This window comes from Miniopterus natalensis, chromosome 10 (genome assembly GCF_054644295.1).
Source record: "Miniopterus natalensis isolate mMinNat1 chromosome 10, mMinNat1.hap1, whole genome shotgun sequence".
NCBI classification, from domain to species: Eukaryota; Metazoa; Chordata; class Mammalia; order Chiroptera; family Miniopteridae; genus Miniopterus; species Miniopterus natalensis.
The window spans coordinates 47,623,363-47,647,304 of record NC_142090.1 but is presented as its reverse complement, the minus strand read 5'-3'; the positions used below and the strand labels follow the sequence as shown (position 1 = coordinate 47,647,304).

General features: G+C 37.2%; 1 protein-coding gene across 1 annotated transcript in view; it reads left to right on the top strand.

The window, feature by feature from the left end:
* The window catches only part of MAGI2 (membrane associated guanylate kinase, WW and PDZ domain containing 2), a 1,282,556-nt gene that overhangs the window by 1,051,085 nt on the left and 207,529 nt on the right, over positions 1 to 23,942 (top strand). Inside the window, exon 10 of the mRNA XM_087821115.1 lies at positions 18,171 to 18,809. Within this exon, the coding sequence (XP_087677241.1) occupies positions 18,171 to 18,809 (639 nt within the window). The remainder of the gene's footprint in view (positions 1 to 18,170; positions 18,810 to 23,942) is intronic.

The window sequence follows — 23,942 nt, the reverse complement described above, 5'->3', positions numbered from 1 at the left end:
GAAAATATTTGCTATCTGGCTTTTTCCAGAAAAAGTTTGCTGACCCTTGCCTTAAAGCACTACAAGCTTTAAAAAAACTTGTGGACTTTGTGGATATGTAATTTTCTGTACACAGTTCCTAATCCAGCTCTGGGCTTGGATTAGGTAGTAAGCTTGTTTTATAAAAGTTCCTTTAATAGGATTTTGTGACCCAAATGAAATCTTATTTTGAAATACAATAGTGCAAATTGATTTGATAAAGCTGGCTCAATTAGGATATTTAGCTAGAAAATCCTATTGATTTCAAGCCATGTTGATTAAAAAAAGAAAATCCATAATGTCTGTTTGATTTTCATCCTTAATAAGTCCCAAATGTTAAACAAAAATGCACCTTTTATGATTTGTCTGATGCTCATGTCAAGCTGAGCATCAGATCCCATTGTCCTTCAAAGTAGATGTCAATGGAAATAACGTAGAAGGTTAGGCTGAATCCTAGCTTTAACTTAAGATAGGTGCTGGATTTCCTTTAAAAATAATTTTCCTAGCCCAATGTATTGTCTTAATATTTGAATATTCTAAAATTTAAGTACAGAGAAAACGTTTTTCTGAAATTATGAGCCTCGAGAGTCAACGTTTGAAACCACTTTGTTTTCTGGGCCCTTTTCAATAAAGAATGTCAGGACAAAGTACATGTTATTCTGTATGACAGTCTGTTAATTGTTTTCAAGAGAATAATAACAAGCCGTCCTTGAAAAGAATGGCTGGCAATGGAATTAGCTCCAGAGACTTCAAGATAGGGTTTGCCAAGAAACAAGGTCAGTCTGATATGTCAAATACATCCTTTATTAAGCTGGATAAAAACAATATGCCTATAAGTTTGAAGTGTGCGCTGGCTGAGTTGTCTGACCACTGTTTTAAAATGTTTTATTAACATTTCATGTCTATAATAAATGAGCTCAAATTTTGTGTTTCTCTGAAAGGGTGTGGTTTATTTTTAATCCTCACTGAGGATATTTTTCCCATTGCTTGTCAGAGAGAGTGGAAGGGAGAGAGAGGGAGAGAGAGAGAGATGTTGATAGGAGAGAAACACATCAATTTGATGCCTCCCTCACATGCCCCAACCCGGGTTGGGGCCAGGAATCTAGCCTGTAACCAAGGTACTCACCCTTGGCTCGAATCGAACCTGGGACCAATCAGTGTGCAGGCCAATGCTCTAACCAGTGAGCCAAACCAGTCAGGGCTGAAAGGGTATTTTAAATTTTATAAAAGCAATACCCTCCAAACTGCATGGGAGAGAATGGCTATGAAACTATTTAATAGAATCAAGATCTAGCTTGAGTTTTACTCAGATAACTGATTAGATCATAGATCAGCATCTTCTATAGAATACATGTCTGTTCCAAAGTGGTTATTACTATAGTTCAGTGTCTATAATTAGCCTGAAAGCAATAAATCTGTTTCAGCAAAGTAACCCAAAAGTCTTCAGTTAAAGTGATTTTTTTAAAGCCAATTACTATTTATTCTATTTAATTCATGTTAGTAGACCATAAATAGGAAAAATTGATGGAAAAGATAACTTTTTCTGGTTGCTAAAATTCAGGAATATTTTTTATTTTTTACCTAAAGATAACCAATGCCACAATGTGATAATGTGTAACGCTTAACAGGTGAGTAAATTAAAATTGTATATAAGACAGTGAAAGAAAATGAGAAATTAAATATAAATACATACACATATAGTGTACGGCCTGGTTTGTCATAATTTATCTACAAAGCAGTAAAGTTAGACAAACCAGTTTATTGTTTGAAATGACTTAAAACCATCCCCTAAGCAAATGTTTTTAAACTATATCTAATCTAAATTAGTCAGACATAAGCTGCATTTCTATGTACTTAACTGAGAGGTCAAATGCCACAATTTGAGTCAATAAGAGATATAATCCCAGGACTAACAATTGTGATTAAATCTGAAGAATGTGACTTGATGCAAGGTTTATGCTGCATTGTCAGTAAAAGAGTGGAAGTCAACTAATAAGATCAAGTAGTGTGAAACCACCTCCCCTGTCACACATTCCCTGCCCTAGTCACTGACCATCACCTCAATCTTTATTTTCCTTCAAAAAGTTTAATGAATGGCTTTAAATAGGTAACACTGTATAGTGCTAGAAATAGGAGATCAGTGCTACTTTTTTCAGTAACTTTTGAGCTTTGTTCCCTCTATCAGTCAGTGTTCTCCAGAGAAACAGAATCAGTAGGAATTGGCTTGTGGAAACTGTAGGACCTGACGAGTTCAAAATCCATAGGGCAGTCGGGCAGGCTGCAAACTCCCGGGCAGGACCTGATGCTTGTCTTGAGGATGAATGTCTTCCTCCTTAGGGAAACTTCAGTTTTGCTCTTAAGGCCTTTCAACTGACTGGATGAGGTCCACTCAGATTATCGAGGATAATCTCCTTTACTTAAAGTCAACTGGATATAGATTTTAAGCACATCTACAAGATACCTTCACAGCAATGCCTAGATTAGTGTTTAATTGAATAATTGAGTACTATAGCCTAGCCAAGTTGAAACATAAAACTAACCATCATAGTCTCCTTAAAAAAATCCTTCACATCTTTAATTTGTATTTCTTAAGAGACTTTGTAAAAGCCATATAGATTCATACCTACAGAGCACAAGATGAGGAGTTGGGTAATTATTCAAATATTTAAATGATAAGCTTTTGCTTATCTGAATTAGTAGGACAACCTCAATTCACTAGATACCAGTTCTCTCCTATTGCCAAACCTGGCCCTAAGGAACAGCAGAGCCATGAAATCACCAGCTAATTAATGGTGTTCTGCATGATGGCATGGAACACTGAGAAATCTTTAATGCAAGATTTTTTCTTTGCCATAATTTTGTGGTGCCTCAGTTTTCAAACGTTTCCGTTGACGAACATTTCAGCTGATGAACACCGTAAACCCAGGAGTAAATGCTTCCACTTTCGAACACACCCCCAAAGTCGAACATGCCACGCGGCTTCCCGTGAGGGCAAGATCCTGAGGCCCAGCTGTCAGCTGTGGATCCCTCGGTTTTCAAATGTTTCAGAACTCAAGCAGATCAGATTCGAAAACCAAGGCACCACTGTATCTCTATCCTCAAAAGCCTCCTGAAACTAAACTTAGAAATGTCCCTGAGGTCCACCCACTGGTGAAATCAATGGCCACTCTCCAATCTAATGTTCTTTTCTTGCCACACTGGAAATAGGTGACTAGCCTTCAAATGCCATCCTTCTCAGGCACTCTGCGATTATGGCTCTCCCCTACCATCTCACTTTTCCTGTCTCCTTCATTGGCTTTCTTCCCTGGGAGTACCTCTCAAGAGTTAACACCATTTCCCAGAACTTGCTTCCCCTTTAGACAGCTCTTCTTTCAATCAGTTGTACTTTCTTAAATTGTTGCACAGCTAATTTTTGCATTCAATAAATGTTCTTGACCCCTTACTCTGTGTCATTGCTGTACTGGAGGCACAGTAGACACATGAGAAATAAGGATAGCTATTTCCTACTTCACTCCAAAGAGAAGAGGTAAACATCTTGTTTCATTTTATTTTGTTTAATACTTTTGTGAGCACTGATTACTTTTAATGTTTCACTGAAACACTAAAAAGGAGTTATACATTTACCCATCTTTGTATCTGTCAGGCCCTTCCCAGATTACATGGTAGGGAACCCATAAATATTTATTGAATGGATACTAAAACATCAAATTATTATATTATGTCTAAAAATCCATCAACCTAATGTGAATTATACTGGTCAATTCATGCTGATTAACAACTGATTCATAGTTAAATTACTGAAAATAGAAAAACCAATTAATTACTACTTACTTAAAAAGTTGAAGTTGAAAAATCGTTTTAAATACAAAATCCATAGAGAAATAACAAAAGATTTCTGGGAGTGAAAGCTTAAGACCTAGGTATTCTATACTCCTGACTCCAGCCTGTCACCTCTGCAAGTCCACTGACCTTCCCACTAGAATTTACCAAGCACAAATCATAACTTTTCTTCTCTCCTACCATGAATTTTCTTGCACACCAATGACATGATCATTCTCTCAGACAACAAGATTAACATTTTAGATATTTCTTTAATTTATAAGATATTGAAAATAAAGATACTATATATTTCACATACTTAGGAGGTACAAAATACTTTATAACTACATTTATCTTTTGCATGTATTGATTCAATCAACCTGTTAGTAATTTAAGTTATTGTTAAAAATAGTATGTTAATGCATCCTTCCTGGTTAGAGTAGTTAATAAAGATCCTATGAGAAAAGTTTGACTGTACAAAGAAAAATATTTAATTAAGCGAAAGAGATACTGAAGTTTATTTTTAGTATTCTCTTTGCCTTCACAAAAAAATAAAAAATTAAATTAAAATAAACCAGCCTATTAGTTCTAATCTTTCTCCACAAAGCTGGTAGATAATTGCATGGTTAGTAGGTGAATAAATTTAAGAACCAGCAATCAAACCCACAGGGGAAAATGAAACTAAGACACACAAAAAATAAAGACATTTATAGCAGAAAATATCTGATATTGTTTCTATTTCCTGTCATTTCAGAGCTAAGTCTGAATTTTAATTAATATTTTTTCCAGTATGCAGACTCAAATATTTTATGCTGAAGAAATTATTGAAAGATTGACTAGCAGACTTCTGATGTAGTTATAAATATTTATGATCTGCTGAATGTATTTTTATATTATTCATTGACTAGATTCTTAGATCTCTTGCTTCCAAAGACCAGTAATTAGAAATGTGAAGTATGACTTTATGCTTTCTTTGTGTCAGCTTCATGAGTAGAATTCAAAATGGAAATGGGTAGCAAGCACATGCCTTCAGCAATCATTGGTTACTGTTTATTTAGAAAAGGTAGCATGTCTGTGTAGTTAAAATTGTAAATACAGTGTACCCCCAAAAAAGAATCCACTATAACTGTTTTATATGTTCTAGAACCAAGGAAACTGATTCATTTACAGTCAGCTAATGAGCTAATTGCCCCTTCCATATTTTGGTCCCTTAAAATTATTCATCCTGATTTCAGTTAATTGGGGTACACAGTTCCTAACAGTTCTTCTGCATTTTAGAATGCATGAAAGCAAGATTTTTCAAAGCTTAAGCTCATAAAACACCTGAAAATAATTTTTGTTCTTTCTTTTTTGTACTTACTAGGTGTTTTATGACCTTAAAGTTGTATCCCTAGCAGTCTTCTGGTAGCCTGGCTTTTTGTCTTCATTTTGTTTTTATTTGCTTGGGCAAGCTGACCAGTCCATTCAAATTCTGTCACTGGTCAATTTCTTCAGGTGGGCTAGAACTTGTGAATAAAAACAAGACTGGTATGTCATGTATGATAAAATGTCATGTATGTTTACATTATGCCAAAATATCTTTTCAACTCAGGCAGTCAAAAATGTGAAATCAGGTAAATAAAATTTTAAATCATTAATGTAGTCTAATTCTTAAGTGCCAACTAAATAGATGAAATAAATCTTGAAATTTTATAAATATATAGACCCAAACATCCACATAGTTAGAACACAAGCCTGAAAGTAGCCCCAAACATAGCAGAGATAAGGCAGCTCTCCTACTTTGTATTTGTGGTACTTGGCCTCTCTAAGCCATGATCACTCCTATGAAACAGGAACAGTGTATTCTCCATTAGTTTTTTTTCAATAATTAAATAAGATTAAGTCTCTAGAGTGCTTGGCAGTGTTCTTGGCACACAGTTTATCATTCTTAGTACATAAATAGAAACTACTGAGATTATTAACCAACTTACTGATTGCTCTGTGACCTCCAACAACATATTTATTTGCTAGAAAGGATTTATTGGATGGTTTTTACATTATCTAGATGACCCCACCCCAAATCATGAGGCTATGTAAAACTTTCCCTTTTCAATTGATTCATCTGGAACTATATGGTTATGATATTTGCATTTTACTATGATTTGCAGCAACTTGAAATAAAATAAAATGCTAATACTATAATTTTAAAATTATTGCTAAATTTAAGTTTAAAAAGCAAGAAATTTTTATTGTTTCTGACTGTTATTAACTATATTCAGCTGAAATGTAAAATGTAGAGTAACCCTTAAGTAAGAAAACTAACATATAAACATGGATATGTTTCATATATATGCACATAGATACATGTTCAATAGTGGTGGTACAACAGGACAACTTAAAATCTTTAATGATTTCAATCAGCTTCAGTACAGTTTAATAATTATAACATTGGGAACAGCAGGGAATTAGATGGTTTTTCTCTGTGCCATTTGTCTGTTGTATCTGAGAACAGAATAATCTCCTATTGTCTGCAGGAAAATTACTGCATATTTTCCTAAAATATTCATGCCCATAATGATCTGTGTTACAGTGTCTATCTAGCAAAGAGAGGGGAGTGATGAGGTCTGTATACCTTATGGAAGAGGTTCTGATGTCTGATATTATAAGATACCATTTTGATATCCTCTTCTCTCCCCGTAAGTTGAAGAAATAATAACTATCTTTCTCTGGATTCCAAAATTTCTTTGCAGCCAAAGAAAAATTTTGTTTCCCCTTTGCCATGTGTTTGAGGGATTTTTAATTGGCAATCTTTGGTATATGTGGCCCAATGGGAAGACTGACTTCTTGATACTTGTATAAAATATTGCTCCTTCAGAAACTGATATTGGAAATAAAAGCATCCAAGTTTGAACGATCAAAGTCTGTCAGTGAAGATTCACATCTGCCAAGTCTGTTTCCCTCTTAACAAGTTAGAAGGGCACTCTCGTCGATCTTTGGGCCAGTGTGTGTGCAATATACAAATATACAGTCACATTTTTAGTGCTGCACATTTGTTCCTTCTGCCAGCTATTTTATGAAGCTCAGCAACTTAATGCTTCTCCAGTCCAGGAACCCATATGGGAGAAATATTCTGGCAGCCCTTGTTTCAGCTAGCAGCAGGGGCTCTGTAATTTTTCACATGAAGGGAGGAAAAGAGGAGCTCAACATAATCTAATATGTTACACCACCAGTTAAGGATGGTTGATTGACTTGCAATGGAAGCACTAGCCAAACCCTTTCCAGAACTACCACATAGGGTGACAGAGATCTAGAGGCGAGAGCTTCCTTTGCCAAGCAGCCCCACCAATGTAGACATTCCCCCACCCCACCCCCTCCAGATGCTCAAGACCAGCACTCAGCTCACATTGGAGCAAATAGTATATTTTTTTCAAATGCAATTCAAGGAAACAACTTTATAGAATCTTATCTGGATTCTGTAATCTTATCTGGAGTCTTGAAATAGGGCTTTTCCTCCCCTCTTCTATATAAATTTCATAGTATCAAAAACTAAATTCTACTTTTCACAGGCTAAAAACACTGCTTCTGTCTTAACAGTGTGTGTAGGTGCGTAGGCCAGGTAGCAAACACACTCTGTTACAGACACTGAACCATTTGGCTGGAGGCAGCAGCCAGAAATGAAATGAAGGCACCAATCCCCCCTCACCCTCTCCTCCCTCTCTCTCTTCCCTCTTCCTCTCCCTCCCTTTCCTCCCTCCCTCCTTCTCTTTCTGTGTTATTCATTTTTCTTGCTCGCTTAGAATGTCTGGCAGTTGACAGTCACCGGTAGAGTAGAATAAATTGTTGGAAAGCACGTCTGTGAAAATTCCTGCTCCACCCCAGCCAGCTGTCTACCAGCACTGCAGGTGTTGGAGTAAGGTCGGAAGATAGCGATGGGTCATGCCATGTTGTCCTCTAGGAGGCATTTATGTAAAAAAAAAAATGACGCTTGTTCGGGAATACAGTTAATGCTCTTTGAAAATAAGCACGTACATCGCTTAATGTCCATGTAAAATGATGACTCTTTCCTACAAGGTACTTCTGTAGCTCAAGTTTTCATGGAGAGCTGTGTGTGGTTGAGAATAGTTCTGTGATGCATCTGCCTACTGTGTATATAACACATAGGAGAGGACAGGAGAACTCTAAAATATTCTACATATATATACACACACACATATTTGTGTATATATATTCCATTGATTTTTAGAGAGGGAGGGAGGGAGGGAGGGAGGGAGGGAGGGAGGGGTTAAGAGAGAGAGAAACATCTATGTGAGAGAGACACATTGATTGGTTACCTCCTGCAACAGCCCTGACTGGGGCCAGGAATCAACCCTGCAACCCAGGTACTGCCCTTGACAGGGAATCCAACCCTCGACCCTTTGGTGAACTCTAAAATATTCTACATATATATACACACACAGATATTTGTGTATATATATTCCATTGATTTTTAGAGAGAGTGGAAGGGAGGGAAGGAGGGAGGGAGGGAGGGAGGGAGGGAGGGAGGGAGGGAGGGAGGGGTTAAGAGAGAGAGAAACATCCATGTGAGAGAGACACATTGATTGGTTACCTCCTGCAACAGCCCTGGGCTGATGCTCTAACCACTGAGCACATTGGCCAGGGCTAATATTTTTTTTTATCTTGTTCTCATAAGCTTTCATGTCCTGCCAAGGGATTTAAGATTTTTTTAAGTCTTTTGTTTTTATCTCCTTCTAGTGCAATCATAAGTTCTGTTTAGATACAGGTACCTATTTTCATTTTACAAAATCCCTTTGAAACCCTATTCTTCATTTTTTGGTGTTTAAAATTCATTACATTGTTTTAGAGAAATGAAAAATTCACTGACCATTTTACCCTCTTGAATTCCTAAAGTGAGCAAGACCTCTGCTCTGGAGCTTTGCAAGAAACAGTCTTTTGTGCTTACTTTTTGTGGCTTTACTTAGTTTCAATTTAAAGTGTCGTTTCATCTTTGCCAGTTCAGCAAATAGTCAGTTCCTTTAGATTCTCTTAGAATGTATTTTCTTTTTCCTTTCCAACAGAATAAAATGCAAGTGTTTAAATATATCCTACCACTCAATGCCAAACACAAAAGAAATGTAAATAGATTGTCAGACTATTCACATCTGCCAGGGAGTAATTGTTGGATGCTTGCTGATTAAGCATAATTTTTTTTTAACCAGGCTCTTAATTAGGCATCTGCACCAGGTCACAAAGGTGAAATTATAAAATGTGATTAAGAAGTCTTTCATTCTTTTGAGAAATATGTGGCTAAGCCAAGATCTTTGTTCCTTCTGCCTGTAGATAGAGTGTTGGAGTAACTGTCTGCTTTTGCAGAAAATCAAAGAACCTTGGGGTGAGGCTCCAGAGTCCTACTACTACCTGTTAAACTGCATCACTGAAATTTCCCGTGCCTTGTATGAATGCAGAAGGAGAGCTTTCCATATTCTCATCAGATGTAGGAACTCTTACAGCTACACATTAGAAATGATTTTTTTCTGACTTCTCCATTTTACATGAAAGGAAACTAAATCAAAAAAAGTTAAATTGCTTACCCGAGATCACACAACTGTTGAAATAATTTGTACCAGAGCTTATGTTTCAAGATGGTTTCGTGGGTTCCAGTGCCCTGTCATCTCTCTACCTTGGCATTTGCGAAGCCTCTTCTAAACAGCGTACTTTGGAGGACTGCAGAAAGTGGACTGAGCTATTGCAATGGATTCCCCTGTTTGCAATTATGTGCTTCACTGCTTCCCTCCATTAATTTAGCTAATTAAAAAAATATTGCAATTCATTTCTCATATTCAAGAATTAAAGACATCTTACCCAGCATTCTGACTCACTTGATTTGAGGGGCACAAAAGAGGTCCCAAGTCAAAATAAATCCTGGAGTGTTTGAAGTTTTTAACATTCATGTTGAAGTCTTGGGTTCAGTTCCTAAATCTTGCCTAATTATCAATGTGACTCTAGAAAAGTTATTTAACTTAACCTTGGCTCAGTTTCCACATGTATAAAATACAGATGCATATCTCATATGGCTTTTGTAAGGATTAGAGAGATGAAATTTGTAAATGCTTGATAAATATCCAATGTATTAAACAAAATAAAAAGAGACTCATAGGCAGAGAGCAGGCACACAGCTTTTGGCCGGGGGGAGGGGGGCATATTAAGCAAAACAGGGAAAAAGAGATAGAACTCATGGACATGGACAGCAGTGTGGTGATTGTGGTGGGGAGGGAGAGAGGGAGGTGAAAGGGGGCATAGACGGGATAAATGGTGATGGAAAAACTAAATTAAATTTAAAATGTTAAATATCCAATATATTAAAATGGTAGTCACTATGGTCAGAGAAATTCCCAGTGCTATTAATATGGTTAAATGGATGGAAGGATTAAGCTGTCAGGAAGGTAACACACAGGAAGAAGTAATTAACACTCAGCACTAGAAGGTGGTCAGAAAGATGGTCAAAATCATGAAGCTGACCTGAGAGGGTGACTTTAATGGGACTTTAGTTTGTTAGTGGGGACAAAGGAAGAGGAGAAGCAGGAGGCTGGAAAGAACATAGTGTGTGCTAGGGGCACGGCCCAGAGCTTAGACCAGCTGAAGCAGAGGAGGTTGGGGAGAGGCAGAAGATGCTGAAAATGTAGACTGAGAGCCTCCGATGCTGTGCTAGAGAATTTTGACTCGATTGCTTCTCCGTGAGCAGGCACTGAAAGACGTTAAGTAGAAACAACATAAAAGAGTATGGTGTGGAAGATGAACTGACAAGGAAGCAGGTGCAAGGCCATGCCCAGTGCTTCACAGCTATGGATACCCTTGGCACGTTCCTGGTTCCTCAGCCAGTCCTGACTAGGAGGAGCAGTTTATTAGCAATCCCAGGTACTCCTAGACGCCCAAATGGGGTGAGATGAGGGAGCCCCATAGTCCCATGGGATCACTGATATGCCGTATGCTAGACTGCCCTCTCCTCCTTCCCTAGTCTTTTTCTGCTATGACATCAGGAAGACAAGTTAAGAGACTGTTGCAGAAGTGTGAACAATAGATGGTAAGGTCCTGTCCTTAGATGGTGGAAGTAAGAAAAGAAAGGATCCAAGTGAAAAGATGTGTAAGAATTAGAATCCAAGATCCTTTGCCTTAGAATGTCAGAGTGAAGAAAATACCTTAGAGATCATCTGGTTCAAGCCTCTCTTGTTATGACATGGTGCCTGACTCACAGTAGTAGTTGAGTATAATAAATCTTGAATGAATAAATGAGGGATAAGACCCAGAGATGTGTTGACAACACTAATTATTGGCATGCTTGGTATAAGAACATAAGCCTCTTGACCCCAGAATCAGCTCTCTCTCCATTCTGCCACCATTTGTCTCATAATGTAGGAAAAAGTTTAAAACACTATCTGAACCTTATACAGCTCAATTCCCCTCATTTTCATTCACAATGTCATTTACTATGTAGCACATAAGAATTAACAAACTAAAATTCTTCCGATGGAGGCACTTTGTTGTGTCTCTTATACCTTCCATAACCTAAATGTTAGTTTTTGCATTTCTGCACAGCTGGGTGGATGTCTGCAATATTCCTATCTGCAGGACAGATGTTTAAGGTCAGTAGAACCACAGTAAGGTTCAGAGCCTCCCAGGTGGAATCTCCTCCAATTGATGGCTCTTTTATAATCTGAACTCTAAAGAGACCTTCTGGGAATTTTAGAAAATGCTTAAGTTATTCCAAAAGAATAATGCTTCTGCCTTTATGAGACCCGAAATTGAGGAAATAGTCTTAGCAAAAGATTTTTAGCAAAAGAAATTAGATTGAGGTATAAGGAAAAACTTTTGGACAATAAGAGACAAAGAACCCTGTAGTAGATTCATCAGGGAACCTGAGAAAATAGGACAAGGGCCCACTTAATTCCCTCAGGTGCTTATCTCTGGACCTTTCTCACATATGAAATAGTTGAGAATATGCCAAGACCCGCATGTTTGGAGGTCCTAAGTTCCCACCACCACCCCACTGGCACTGCCACACAGTTCAGACGTGCTTTTGCCTATCTGACCCCTCCACCTTAGCCAGGTTGTGTTTCCATTCCAGAAAGGAATGAGAAATTCAAGGATACTTTCATGAGGCCCTAGTCTTTCCTGTTGAGAAACAGGTATTTCATTACAAGGATGAACAGTACTGTCCTCTCAAATTTCTGCAATTAAACTACCAAATATTTTAATAAAATGCAGTGGTTTCTTTCCAAATATTTGAAACTGCAACTATTTATTCTTTCTCATCCTTAGGACATATTTACTTTCCAATCATTGTGAGTCATTTGTTAAAATTTTAAAACATGCATTTATATGTGTAGCATTATGGTAGTACTGTACCATTTACAGAGCATTTTCACAGATAGCTCTTTCTTATAAGGCAGGTGGAACAGACATTGTTATGTCCTTCTTATACATAAGGAAACTGATGTTGCATAACTTGCTCAGAGAGCAACCCAAGGAGATCCAGCTTCAATTCTGTTTCTGACATACCATAATCCTTCACTTTGGAAAAAAAATTTTATCAAGAGCAGTTATTTTCAATTTAATTGAAGTAATGCGTAGCACACCCCCAAAAGTAAATGCCAAGTTTTATTATGTTCATAAGGTTTATAGAATAGAGTGAAAATAAGCATTCAATATTATGATAAAATTGCCTATTATAATAAAATTATATATTATTATTATTATTTTAAAAACACTAATACAAGCTTCAGAAACTAAAAGTCAATGAAATCTTATTAGTTGGAGAGGAAATTAAAAACAGTAATTTTTCAATGTAGAATCATGTAATTGGTAGGATGGAATTAGTGAGAATTTTGTTTCTTTTAGCAAAAATCTATATGACGGCAAAAATAGAAGTTAAAAACACTAAAGGTAGTAAATTTAGCTATGAAATTTATTCCAGTTTTTCTCTGACTAAGTCTGTCCTTTATTCAATAAGAATGTATCCTAAATACCTAAAGAGTTCTCACCATAGTAATGATACTCTGTATATTTTGTGGAGAAAACTTGGAACAGGTAAAAAAACTCCCACAAAGGAATAAAGTCTGAGAGAAATTGGCAGTCACAAACATGAGATAGGAGCAGGCTGAGTAGGAATAGTGGGAGGTATCTGAAGAGGTAAGGAAAGAAATGGTCTCTTTGGGACGAAGGTACACATAGTAGAGAAGTGCACTTGAGGGTGGAGGAACAGCAGAAGTCAACTAAAGGGCAAGTAGCAGGTTATAAATTGTGAATAATAAAGATACCATCTTTACAACAATGGTAACTTATTGGGTGGTGAAGACAAAAAGAAGTTGGAAAGACTTTTGGCAAAAAGCGTTAAACAGTAGGTCTAAAGACTGAGTAGTTTATCTCAATAGAGGAGACTATAGGATGAGAATGAAGTGTGAAGTGAATTATTCTTGTCTTGTCCAGGGTGGTGGCTGAAGAAGGTAGACAGCAAGTGATAAGTGGCAGAGGCTGAAAGGAAGATTCTGCAGGCCACAGTGACTCAAATATGTGGAAGCATAGAAAAGAGGCATAAAAATAAACCCACTTTAAGCAATGCTTTAAGAGGGTCCTGTTTTATCCAAAATGATGAAGTGCCCAAGAGGTATCCAATATTATATTTTGATTTCCATGTCTAAGAAAGACATTATCTTAGAACATTTTCCCATAGAGTCCAGCAGGTTTAAACCTCCTGCTTCATCAGATTCACTCTCCTTCCCTTGCTCCTTCCCATAACTGGGTATCAGGTCATTATGAGACCAGCCATATGGGGATGCCAAGCTCATCAATCACAACACATTTAACCAAAAGGCTTGAGGTCAGTAGCCCTAGAACCTTCTGGCCTCACTATGGCCTGAAGTGAATGGTCATAGAGGAAACAGTGTAACCTTGCAGACAATGTGGCAATGAAAATGTGTGCTTGGCTTTCAAAAGAAATGCATCATCTTATTTTAATGGAAGGTCTTTCGTTGGTAAAATTAAAAGTTTTCTCAAGCATGATCTCATTCTCACTGTAGCCCTGTGAAATAGAAAATAATGGAGATATTTTAATTCCCATTTTATAAAAGAGTAAATTGAAAGATAGATCAAATGATTCTTTTCCAATTCTCGCTCTTAAGTAGGCCAGCAGGGTTGGGGCTAGCGCCAATTTTCCTAATGACATCCTTTTTTGTGCTCTTAAGCCCAGTCTGTCCCAGGACTTGGCATGGCACCATCAAATGACATATACCAGGTGGCTCATATTTTCATTTCACAACATGTAAATGACATTCATACAGCACAGTCTATAAATATCCTCCCCAATCAGTTCTATCTATACAAGCAAATGTTTGCTTACATCTCCACCTACAACAATTTTTGCATGACTCATGTCTAGGCATCTATATATTTTTTAAAGTGAGCAGTTGAATACTGTCAAGTTGTTAGATAGTATTAACTCTGATAATTTACTACTCATATTTTACATTCAGAAATCTATGTAGCTACACAAAGATATTGTTGTAGGGTTCTTTATCACTCGCTTTCTCGAGGACTTGAAAAATTGCTCCAAGTGGAAAATATCCATAAATTATAAAAGGCAGTCTTACTAAGAACCACAAATAGTTCTCTCATTCTGTTTCTAAATAGCAAGATCACATTGAAACTCAAAAATAGGTAACATTAATCACTATAATTCAAATAACTACTCTGCAGACCTGGCAGGGAATCTTGAGAACTTTGAACATTACCTTAATTTTTTTCCCCTCATGAATTTCTGGCATAGCAGAGGGAAGGATTCATCATGCCTGGGGGTTGGAGAGTTTGTTATTAAAGTTAGGGAGAACCTTAGAGGAAAGTATCATTGGTTACCTCCTTGCCTTTGACTTGCCTACTCAGAAACTGATACTTATCCTTGATTATGACTATGGTGGGAACATCTTTGTGGGACTGTGCTGATTTTATAGAAGGATGTAACTAAAGACAGATAATAATTACTGAAGTAGCAATCATCCTTTGCATAACAATTTATAGTTTACAAACTCCTTCACCTGCATGATCTCATTTGTTATTTCTCTTAAACCAGTAAGTTGCTATTATTATTGTTCTTCATTACTTCTGAAGAAACTGAGTCACGAAGGATTTAAGTTAGTTTTGAAAGTCACACAGCTAGTAAGTGTGGAGCTGGAAATCAGACCAAAGGCATTTGAGTCCCTAACCCATATAATGTCTATCACACCATACAACCTCCCAAACCTACAGAATATATTGGATCAAGGATGGAAATGGGCCGCCTGGCCAGGGTGGCTCAGTGATTGAGCATCAACCTATAATCCAGGAGATCGAGGTTCAATTCCTGGTCAGGTCACATGCCTGGCTTGCAGGCTCAATCTCAGTATGTTGTGTGCAGGAAGCAGCCAATCAATGACTCTCTCATCATTGATGTTTCTATCTCTCTCTCCCTCTCCCTTCCCCTCTCTGAAATCAATAAAGACATATTAAAAGAAAAAGGAGTGGAAATGGGCAGAAAAATAGTCACTATGTTAAAAAACAAACAAAAAACTATCCAAATTGGAAAAATGGGAAAATGAAATGTAATGCAAACAAAACCCAAATGACTAATAAACATACAAAAAGCTTCTCACCCTCACTAGCAATGTGGGAAATGCAAATTAAAACTACGATCACACTCATTAGATCAGCAAAAATTAAAAGTCTGAGAATGCCAAGTACTGTGTCAGATAGGAAGAAATGAAACTTCTGATACGTTACCAATGGGAGTGTAAATCAATTTGACCTATTTTGTCAGCCATTTGTCATTATCTAACAAAGGTGAAGAACTGCGCATGGCTTATGCCCAGAAGTCCTATGCCAAAATTCATTCTTCAGAAAGACACTCCATATGTACACAAGGGCCATGAAAAAAGGTTCATTGCAGAGTTATCTTCAACCAAAAATTCACAAGAACCCCAATGTCCATTAACAGAAGAATGAATGAATATTAAGGTGATGTAATAGTCATCCAATAGATACTACATTGTAATGAAAGTTAATGAATTTGAGGTACAGGAATCAAAGTAGATAAATATCACAAATATATTTTGAGGGAAATTACAGAAGATTAATGTGTATATCATTTACAGAAGGTTTAAAATATGCAAAAACATATAAGGATATTATTATTCAGGGATTAAATATTATTTAGAGATATTATTTGTGGGTGCCTAGATATATCATAAAATGTAGAGTACATGTGAATAACCTCAAATGCAGGACAATGGTTACTTTGGAAACAGCAGGAAGAAGATACTAGTGGGAGAGGGGTGCTATCCAGGGCTTTTCAACTAATATGAGCAATGTTCTAATCATTAAGCTAGATGGTAGGGAGGTTGTACACAGCTATTTACTATTCTTTCAACCTTTAATGTGTAAAATATATAACTTTAAAAATAGAAGAAGCAGCAGAAGAAGGAAAAAAAATTGCCTGGATCAGTTACTTCCCTGGGATGACCGGAACCAGTTGAAAATGATGCCAAAAACCCCCGCTGCCCGTCTAGTGAGGAATCATATGGAGATCATCCATCCCAGTTCAGTGCTGAGTCCTGGTCCAAAGTCCCAGCCATTGCACCAGCACCCTTTCTGATAGGCATAATTGGAGAGTGAAGTTGAATGTGATCAGTCACATAGTCTGTAATATTTTCTAGAATCAGGCCTAACCTGGATCCCTGAACGTGTTTGCTTGACTTTTCTGTCTCCTTATCTTTAGAGTTTTTAAGCAATTCTCTAGCATTTGGAAAAAGTGAGTGTTAACCAAGTCTATATTGTTGAGGGCAGTTTACTCAGGAGTGTTTTATTCATACTATTATTTATTTTTGAGTGAAGTTAGTAGATAACTCATTTTATAACAGACACCTAAGAAAGGACAGAAAAGTATTGAACTCCGAAAGTTTAACTCTTTTTCATTTTGGGTGTTTGCAATTTTGATGGGCAAGGATGTATTAGAATGAAATCCCTGGCCATTTACACTACCCGTTTCAGAATCATCCTAATTAATTGATGTCTGTTGAGTTACTTGTGTGACAATCTATGAAAACATGTCTTTTCATTCCTCACATACTCTTCAGCATAGCCAGGCACAATCTCAATTTGCAAGTTTAATTCTCAAACATTATGGCTTATGAGGATAAAAATATTAACCAGTGATAAAACAGTTCTCCAAAAGTAAAATTGTTATTCAGACATAATTGATTTTTTTAAAAAAAACAACAATTATTTCAAACACATTTTAAGAAAAAAATACTACTTGTCTGAATATATTTTATAATGAATAATTTGCATATGGAGTATTTTTAATATCTTAAGTTACTTCTAACCAGTGGACTACTGTAACTATGTTAATTCATTGGGAGAGAGGACAAATGCCTTTTTTCAAAAGATCTACAAAAATATCAACTTATGTAAGAGGAGAGGATGAGTCTATGGCAGCTCCCTGTTTCAAAGCAAGAGTCCAAATCTCCATCCTATTTTTAGCAATAATAACATTAATAATGTTCCACATTTACTGAGCACTCACAATGCATCAGGCACTGTACCATGTACTTTCTGCATTATCTCCTTTCATCCTCATGACAACTTTACAAATGAGGAACCGTGGCTCAAAGCAGGTAAGTCTTTTGCCCAATATCACATATCTGCTACATAGTAGAGCCAGGATATGGACCCAGATCCCTGATTCTAATAACTGTACTCTTGACCTTTACTTATGTATACTTGGAACCTTTGCAACTACACCTTGCTATAGATAAAAATATATAAATAAGCAAAATATTTTTCTCTTCTATAATAAAGATAAAAGACAGTTGACTCAGACAAGTGATACCAAAAATAAAACCATGTACTGGGGTGCCAAAGTTTTAATCCAAAATTTATGCCCACCACTTCTCAATAATTTGAAATTTTATTAATTGAAATGCAGTGAAGATGGAAATGAAGATGAAAATGAAGCATAGAATGAGTGCTTCTTCAAGGTACAAATTCTTCTAAACTTTTCTTTCTGACCTTTTCTTTCTGTATATGAAGTTATTTCTGAACCTCAAAAATAACTATATAGCACTTTTTTCGGCATTTGATCAGTATATTTGTTGGCAGACCTGTTGTAACCTTGAGTCACCTACAGTAAATTTAAATATTATTCTAATTGATTTCCTCACTGCTTACTGAGAAACAGCACCACTTTCACTAGTCTCATAAATAATTCCATTTCTCTATGTCAACGTTAATTGAACTTACCTCACATTGTCAATCTCTTTCTTTTCTCCTTGCAGGTGATGTCATTGTCTATATTAATGAAGTTTGTGTCCTTGGACACACTCATGCAGATGTAGTCAAACTTTTCCAGTCTGTTCCTATTGGTCAGAGTGTCAGCCTGGTGCTGTGTCGTGGCTACCCTTTGCCCTTTGATCCTGAAGATCCTGCTAACAGCATGGTGCCACCCCTTGCAATAATGGAGAGGCCACCTCCAGTGATGGTCAATGGAAGACATAACTATGAAACATATTTGGAATACATTTCTCGGACCTCACAGTCAGTTCCAGATATAACAGATCGGCCGCCTCATTCTTTGCACTCAATGCCAGCAGATGGTCAGCTAGATGGCACGTATCCACCACCTGTCCATGACGACAATGTGTCTATGGCTTCGTCTGGGGCCACCCAAGCTGAACTCATGACCTTAACCATTGTGAAAGGTGCCCAGGGCTTTGGCTTCACTATTGCTGACAGCCCTACAGGACAGCGGGTGAAACAAATACTTGACATTCAGGGATGCCCTGGCCTGTGTGAAGGCGACCTCATTGTTGAGATCAACCAGCAGAATGTACAGAACCTGAGCCATACAGAAGTAGTGGATATACTTAAGGACTGCCCCATCGGAAGCGAGACTTCTTTGATTATCCATCGAGGAGGTAAGATAAAACTGGCTCAGCAATTAAATATGCAGGTAAAATAGTAGGACCTTTACAATAATATTGCAAAAATGGAAGTTCCTCTAGAGTCAAATGAAATTATACTTTAAAAAATAAAGGTAAGCCCTGCTGGCATGGCTCAGTGGTTGAGCATCAACCTATGAACCAGGTCATGGCTCAATTCCTGGGCAAGGCACATGCCCAGGTTGAGGACTCAGTCCTCGCTAAGGGGTGTGCAGGAGGCAGCCTATCAATGACTCTCTCATCATTGATGTTTCTATCTCTCTCCTCCTCTCTCTGAAATCAGTAAAAACATATTTAAAAAATAATAATAATTAATAAAGGTAAAAGAGTAAGAGAAAAACGTGACTCCAGGAAGCTGTGTTGTTTTTAATTTTGAGAATATATCTTTCCCTATATTATATTAAACACAACAAAAATAGTGCTTTCAGTCTTACAGATTCATATTGTTATGAACTTGGAGGGTAAACATTGAATCCCCAGGTATGAGTTGGTTATAGTCCAAAAGTTTGTTGATGTATCAGTTGTAGAGATCTCAAACTGGTTTCCCATTGACTTAACTTTAAAAACCTGATTTTCCAATGGAATCAATGCTCTGATTTGTGCTTAGGATTCCAGGCTAGCACACAGAAGCTGGTTCAACCCCTTCCAAGCCCCTGTATAGTCTTGATAGTCCCCATAGAGATCACCGGTAGCTGTGTCACCATAGAAAGATCTTTCAGAGTTGTGAGTAGGGCTGCTCAGGACACTTCTTCCACTACTATAGGGGCTGCTCCAGCAATAATTACACATAGTGCCTTCCAGGACCTGAAAAGAAAGTTATGGAACAGGGTTGGGGCTAAGTTCTGGGCTGCATATTCTGGGTGATATGTGGAAAAGGGAGCAGTGAGGAATGTGGTAGGAGCTCTGAACCCTGGATGTTTTTCCCCTTCTACCCTTTCTGTGGGGAAGGGATGAAGCTAAGCATGTCTCTACTACTTTGCTCTTGATTATCCATGAAACAAGGGAGAGAAAGTAGGAAAGGATGGCAGTTAGAGAGGATACTTCAAAACATATAAGTGAAAGCACTCAGGCTAAGACCTGGTTTTCCACTTAACCAGATGTCTCATCTGTTTAATTGGGATAATACTACCTAACCTGATGGTAGTGTTTTTAGTATTGGATGGTCCACAATAGGTGCTCATTAAATGTCTGTTGGTTCTAAATTAGCACTGAAGCTACAGAGGGATGGATCCGAAGGAGCATTACTGTGAGGAACTCATGTGTGAAGAACACACATGTGGCAAACATATGTGATTGCCTATTCAAAGTACTAAAAACAGCATGAGAGCCCTGCCAGTTTGAAATGCAAATGAAGTAGTCCAAGCTGAAAGAAGCGCCTTTTATGATTTATTTGCCCTTCTCTGCAGGTGTTTCCCCTTCAAGGAAGTACTTATGTATGCTTCCTTGTGTCAAAAGGGACACCAAATACTAAGTACTTGTGAGCAACACCATGCAAAGTAGAGTTCTTATATGAAAAAAGAAAAAAATGTGATAGCAAAACAATCCTAAATCTAAAATTTTACCTTCTTAAGGCCTTGTTACAAAATAGTTCTTGACTCTTCATAATTAAATGTTGACAGTATATTTTAGTTTCTCTCCTGGCTTATTTAAGATTAAAACAAATATTCTTAATTAAATAGTCATACCTTCATAATATGCAATTGAAAATCAAATCTTTGTAACAGGTTCTTGATATTAAAAGGTATAACTGAAAATCAATATGCAGTATACACTATATGATTCATAGAAACAAGTTTCGAAACATTTTATATATAATGACTTTTTTAAAGGCAGCAGATAAAGGTAATTTGAGATTGTTTATATGTATTTATTATATTACATATTATTATGTAATATGTATTTATTTATACTTTTGCAATTAGTACCTTTTCTGAAAACATCTGTTGTGTGCCTACTAGCAGCTAGAATACCCTATTTTTGCTTGTTCTTTTCCTCTTACCCCCATTTAATCCTCAAATATGCAGTTTTATTTGCATTCTGTTTGTGTTTGGGGATGAAGAATTGGTTTTTATTTTGTCGCTAGTGTAAAACTACAGGATGTAGTACACTGTGATGTTTACAGTACTTCTAGTCAAAAACCTCTTGTGTTTCCACAAATTCCCACAATTTACATTCATGTCTCTGAAATTACTAGGAATTAACACTATGGTTTTGTGATGAAATTCATTTTTATTATATTAGTAGAGGCTACTCATAAGTGCTCATGGCCTCATTCAGATAAGTATAGATCTTCAAGAGCAGGTTCACTGGTCTGGGTCCTTACAACAGGATCATGGTTGTTTGTTTTAATTATTTGCTAGGATGTTTTTATTTAAAAAGTAATAATGTACATGGTTTCTTTTTTTTTTAATCCTCATCCTAGGATATTTTTTCCATTGACTTTCAGAGAGAGTGGAAAGGATGGGGAGAGCGAGAGAGGCAAAGAGACAGAGACAGAGAGACAGAGAGAGAAAGAGAGAGACAGAGAGAGAGAGAGAGAGAGAGACATCAATGTGAGAGAGATACATCGACTGGTTGCCTCCCACATGAGCCCCAACCAGGGCCAGGGATCTAGCATGCAACCAGATACATGCCCTTGACTGGAATAGAACCCAGGACCCTTCAGTCCACAGGCCGATGCTCTAACCACTGAGCCAAACCAAACCAGCCAGGGCCATATTTTAATTTTTTAAGCAAATAGTGTCAGAAGGTATACAATGAAAAGTAATTATGTCCTGTCCCAGATTTTCAGGGTTTTTTCCCAAAGGCTAATATGTTTTTTGTATATATTCAGAAACTTCGTACTCTTACCTAGCATATACTTGAATATATGTAGTGTATTTAATATAAATGGGATAATATTATACATACATATGTCTTGCTCTAAAATCTTGGTTATTGAGGTGTATTTTACTTTTAATACACACCACTGTAGTACAATTTATTTACCATAAAATTCACCAGTTGTAAGTGTGTACTACTGTAGGTTTTGCTAAAATAATATAGTTGTACAACAATTAACCATAATCTTTAGATCATCCATCACCCAAATCCCCCTAGTCCCAGATTATCCATTTTGAGTTTATTCCTGTGTGAGGTATAAGAAGGTGGTCTGGTTTCAGTTTTTTGCTCATATCTGTCCAATTTTCCCAACACCATTTATTGAATAGACTATCTTTAGCCCATTGTGTGTTTTTGTCTCCTATGTCAAATATTAACTGACTCTAAAGGTGTGGGTTCATTTCTGGACTCTCTATTCTTTTCCATTCATCTATAGACCTCTTTTAATGCCAGTACGATGCTATCTTGATTACTGTGGGCTTGTAGTATAGTTTAACATTGGGTAGCATGATACTTCCAACTTTCTTCCTTCTCAAGATCATTGTTGCTATTTGGGGTCTTTTGTGGTTCCAAATAAATTTTTGGAATATTTGTTGTAGTTCTGTGAAATTTGCCATTGGTATCTTGATAGGAATTGCATTGAATCTGTAGATTGCTTTGGGTAGTATGGACATTTTAATTATGTCAATTCTTCCTATCTATGAGCACTTATGTGTATCTTCTTAACTTTCTTTCTTCAGTGTCATATAATTTTCTGAGTATAGGCCATTCATGTGGAAAAGCTACTGGAAAGAACTTGGTTAGGTCTGCAAGTTGGGTGGGGCAGGGCCTCAGGGAATCACCAGGGCAGGGCAAACAGTGATAGCCAGGTTGATGGAGACTTAGATGTGGTGCCCCCCCAGCCGACTCTGTGGGGGGCTGGCTCAGAAAAGGAACAATGGCTTCTGCCTGCACTTCTGTCTGGGAGAAAGATGCCCCTCTAGCTCTTGCCCTGAGGCCAGGCAATTCAGTTCCTCTGTGTGTCCCTGATGCCTTTCTAGCTGCTGCCCCTGCACTGGAGTTCAGAGGGAGGGAGTCCGAATAAGTCCCTGTGAGGCCTAGGACTCCAGAAGCCCTCCGTCTCACTCAGCAACAATTCCCACTGGTGTTTACAGCCAGAAGTTACGGGGGCTTCTCTTCCTGGCACTGGAACCCTGGGCTGGGACCTCTCAAGTGGCGATATCCCTCCTGATTTTTATCCACCACACATGAGAGTGGCACCAGTCGGTTCCACATTTCTGTCCCTCCTACTAGTCTCTAGACTTCAGGTGGCTCTGAATGGTGGTTGCTCTATAGTTTAGTTGTAATTTTGATGTGGTTGAGGGAGAAAATGAGTACCGCATTTACCTACACCACCATCTTGACTGGAAGCTGTGCCTGTTTTCATTTTCTACATGATACCTTTTGAAGCAAAAAAGTTTTAAATTTTAATAAAGTCCAATTTATCTTCTTTGTATGTTGCTGGATTCTGTTTCCTTATATTTTGCTAATTTTTAAACCTGTTCGGAGGGGGAGAATTTCTGTAGTTTCTGGCTTTTATGTCAGGATGATGCTGACATCATCAACTGAGCTACCCTGCTAGGGCCAGAAGTTCGTCCTCCAAAGAGAATTTTATAAAATTCTGTTAGAAACTTTATGCTAAGGAACTTCAAAACTCAGATAAATAGAAAAATTCCTAAAAATGCATAAATTACCAAAACCAACTCAAGAAAAAAATAGAAAATTGGAATAGACCTAAGTCAAGGAAAGAAATTTCATCAGTGACTAAAAATCTTTCTACAAATAAAAACCTAAACCAGATGGCTTCACTGGTGAAATTCATCAAGCTTTTAAGGAAAAAATAATATCAACCCTATCCAAACTCTTTCAGATAATAGAGGGAGATGGAATACCTTCCAACACATTTTACATCCTTGGTTAAATTTATTCCTAGGTATCTTTTTTTAAGCAATTGTGAATGGGATTATTTCCGTAGTTTCCCTTTGTGATATATCATTCATTATTGGTGTATTAAAATGCAACTGACTCCTGGATATTTATTTTGTATCCTGCTACTTTGCCAAATTTATTTATTAAATCTAGCAACTTTTTTGTGTGGAGTTTTTAGGATTTCTTTTTTTTTAATTTGTCTTTATTGTTGAAAGTATTACAGATGTCCCCTCTATTTTCCCTCATTGAGAGTTTTCTATG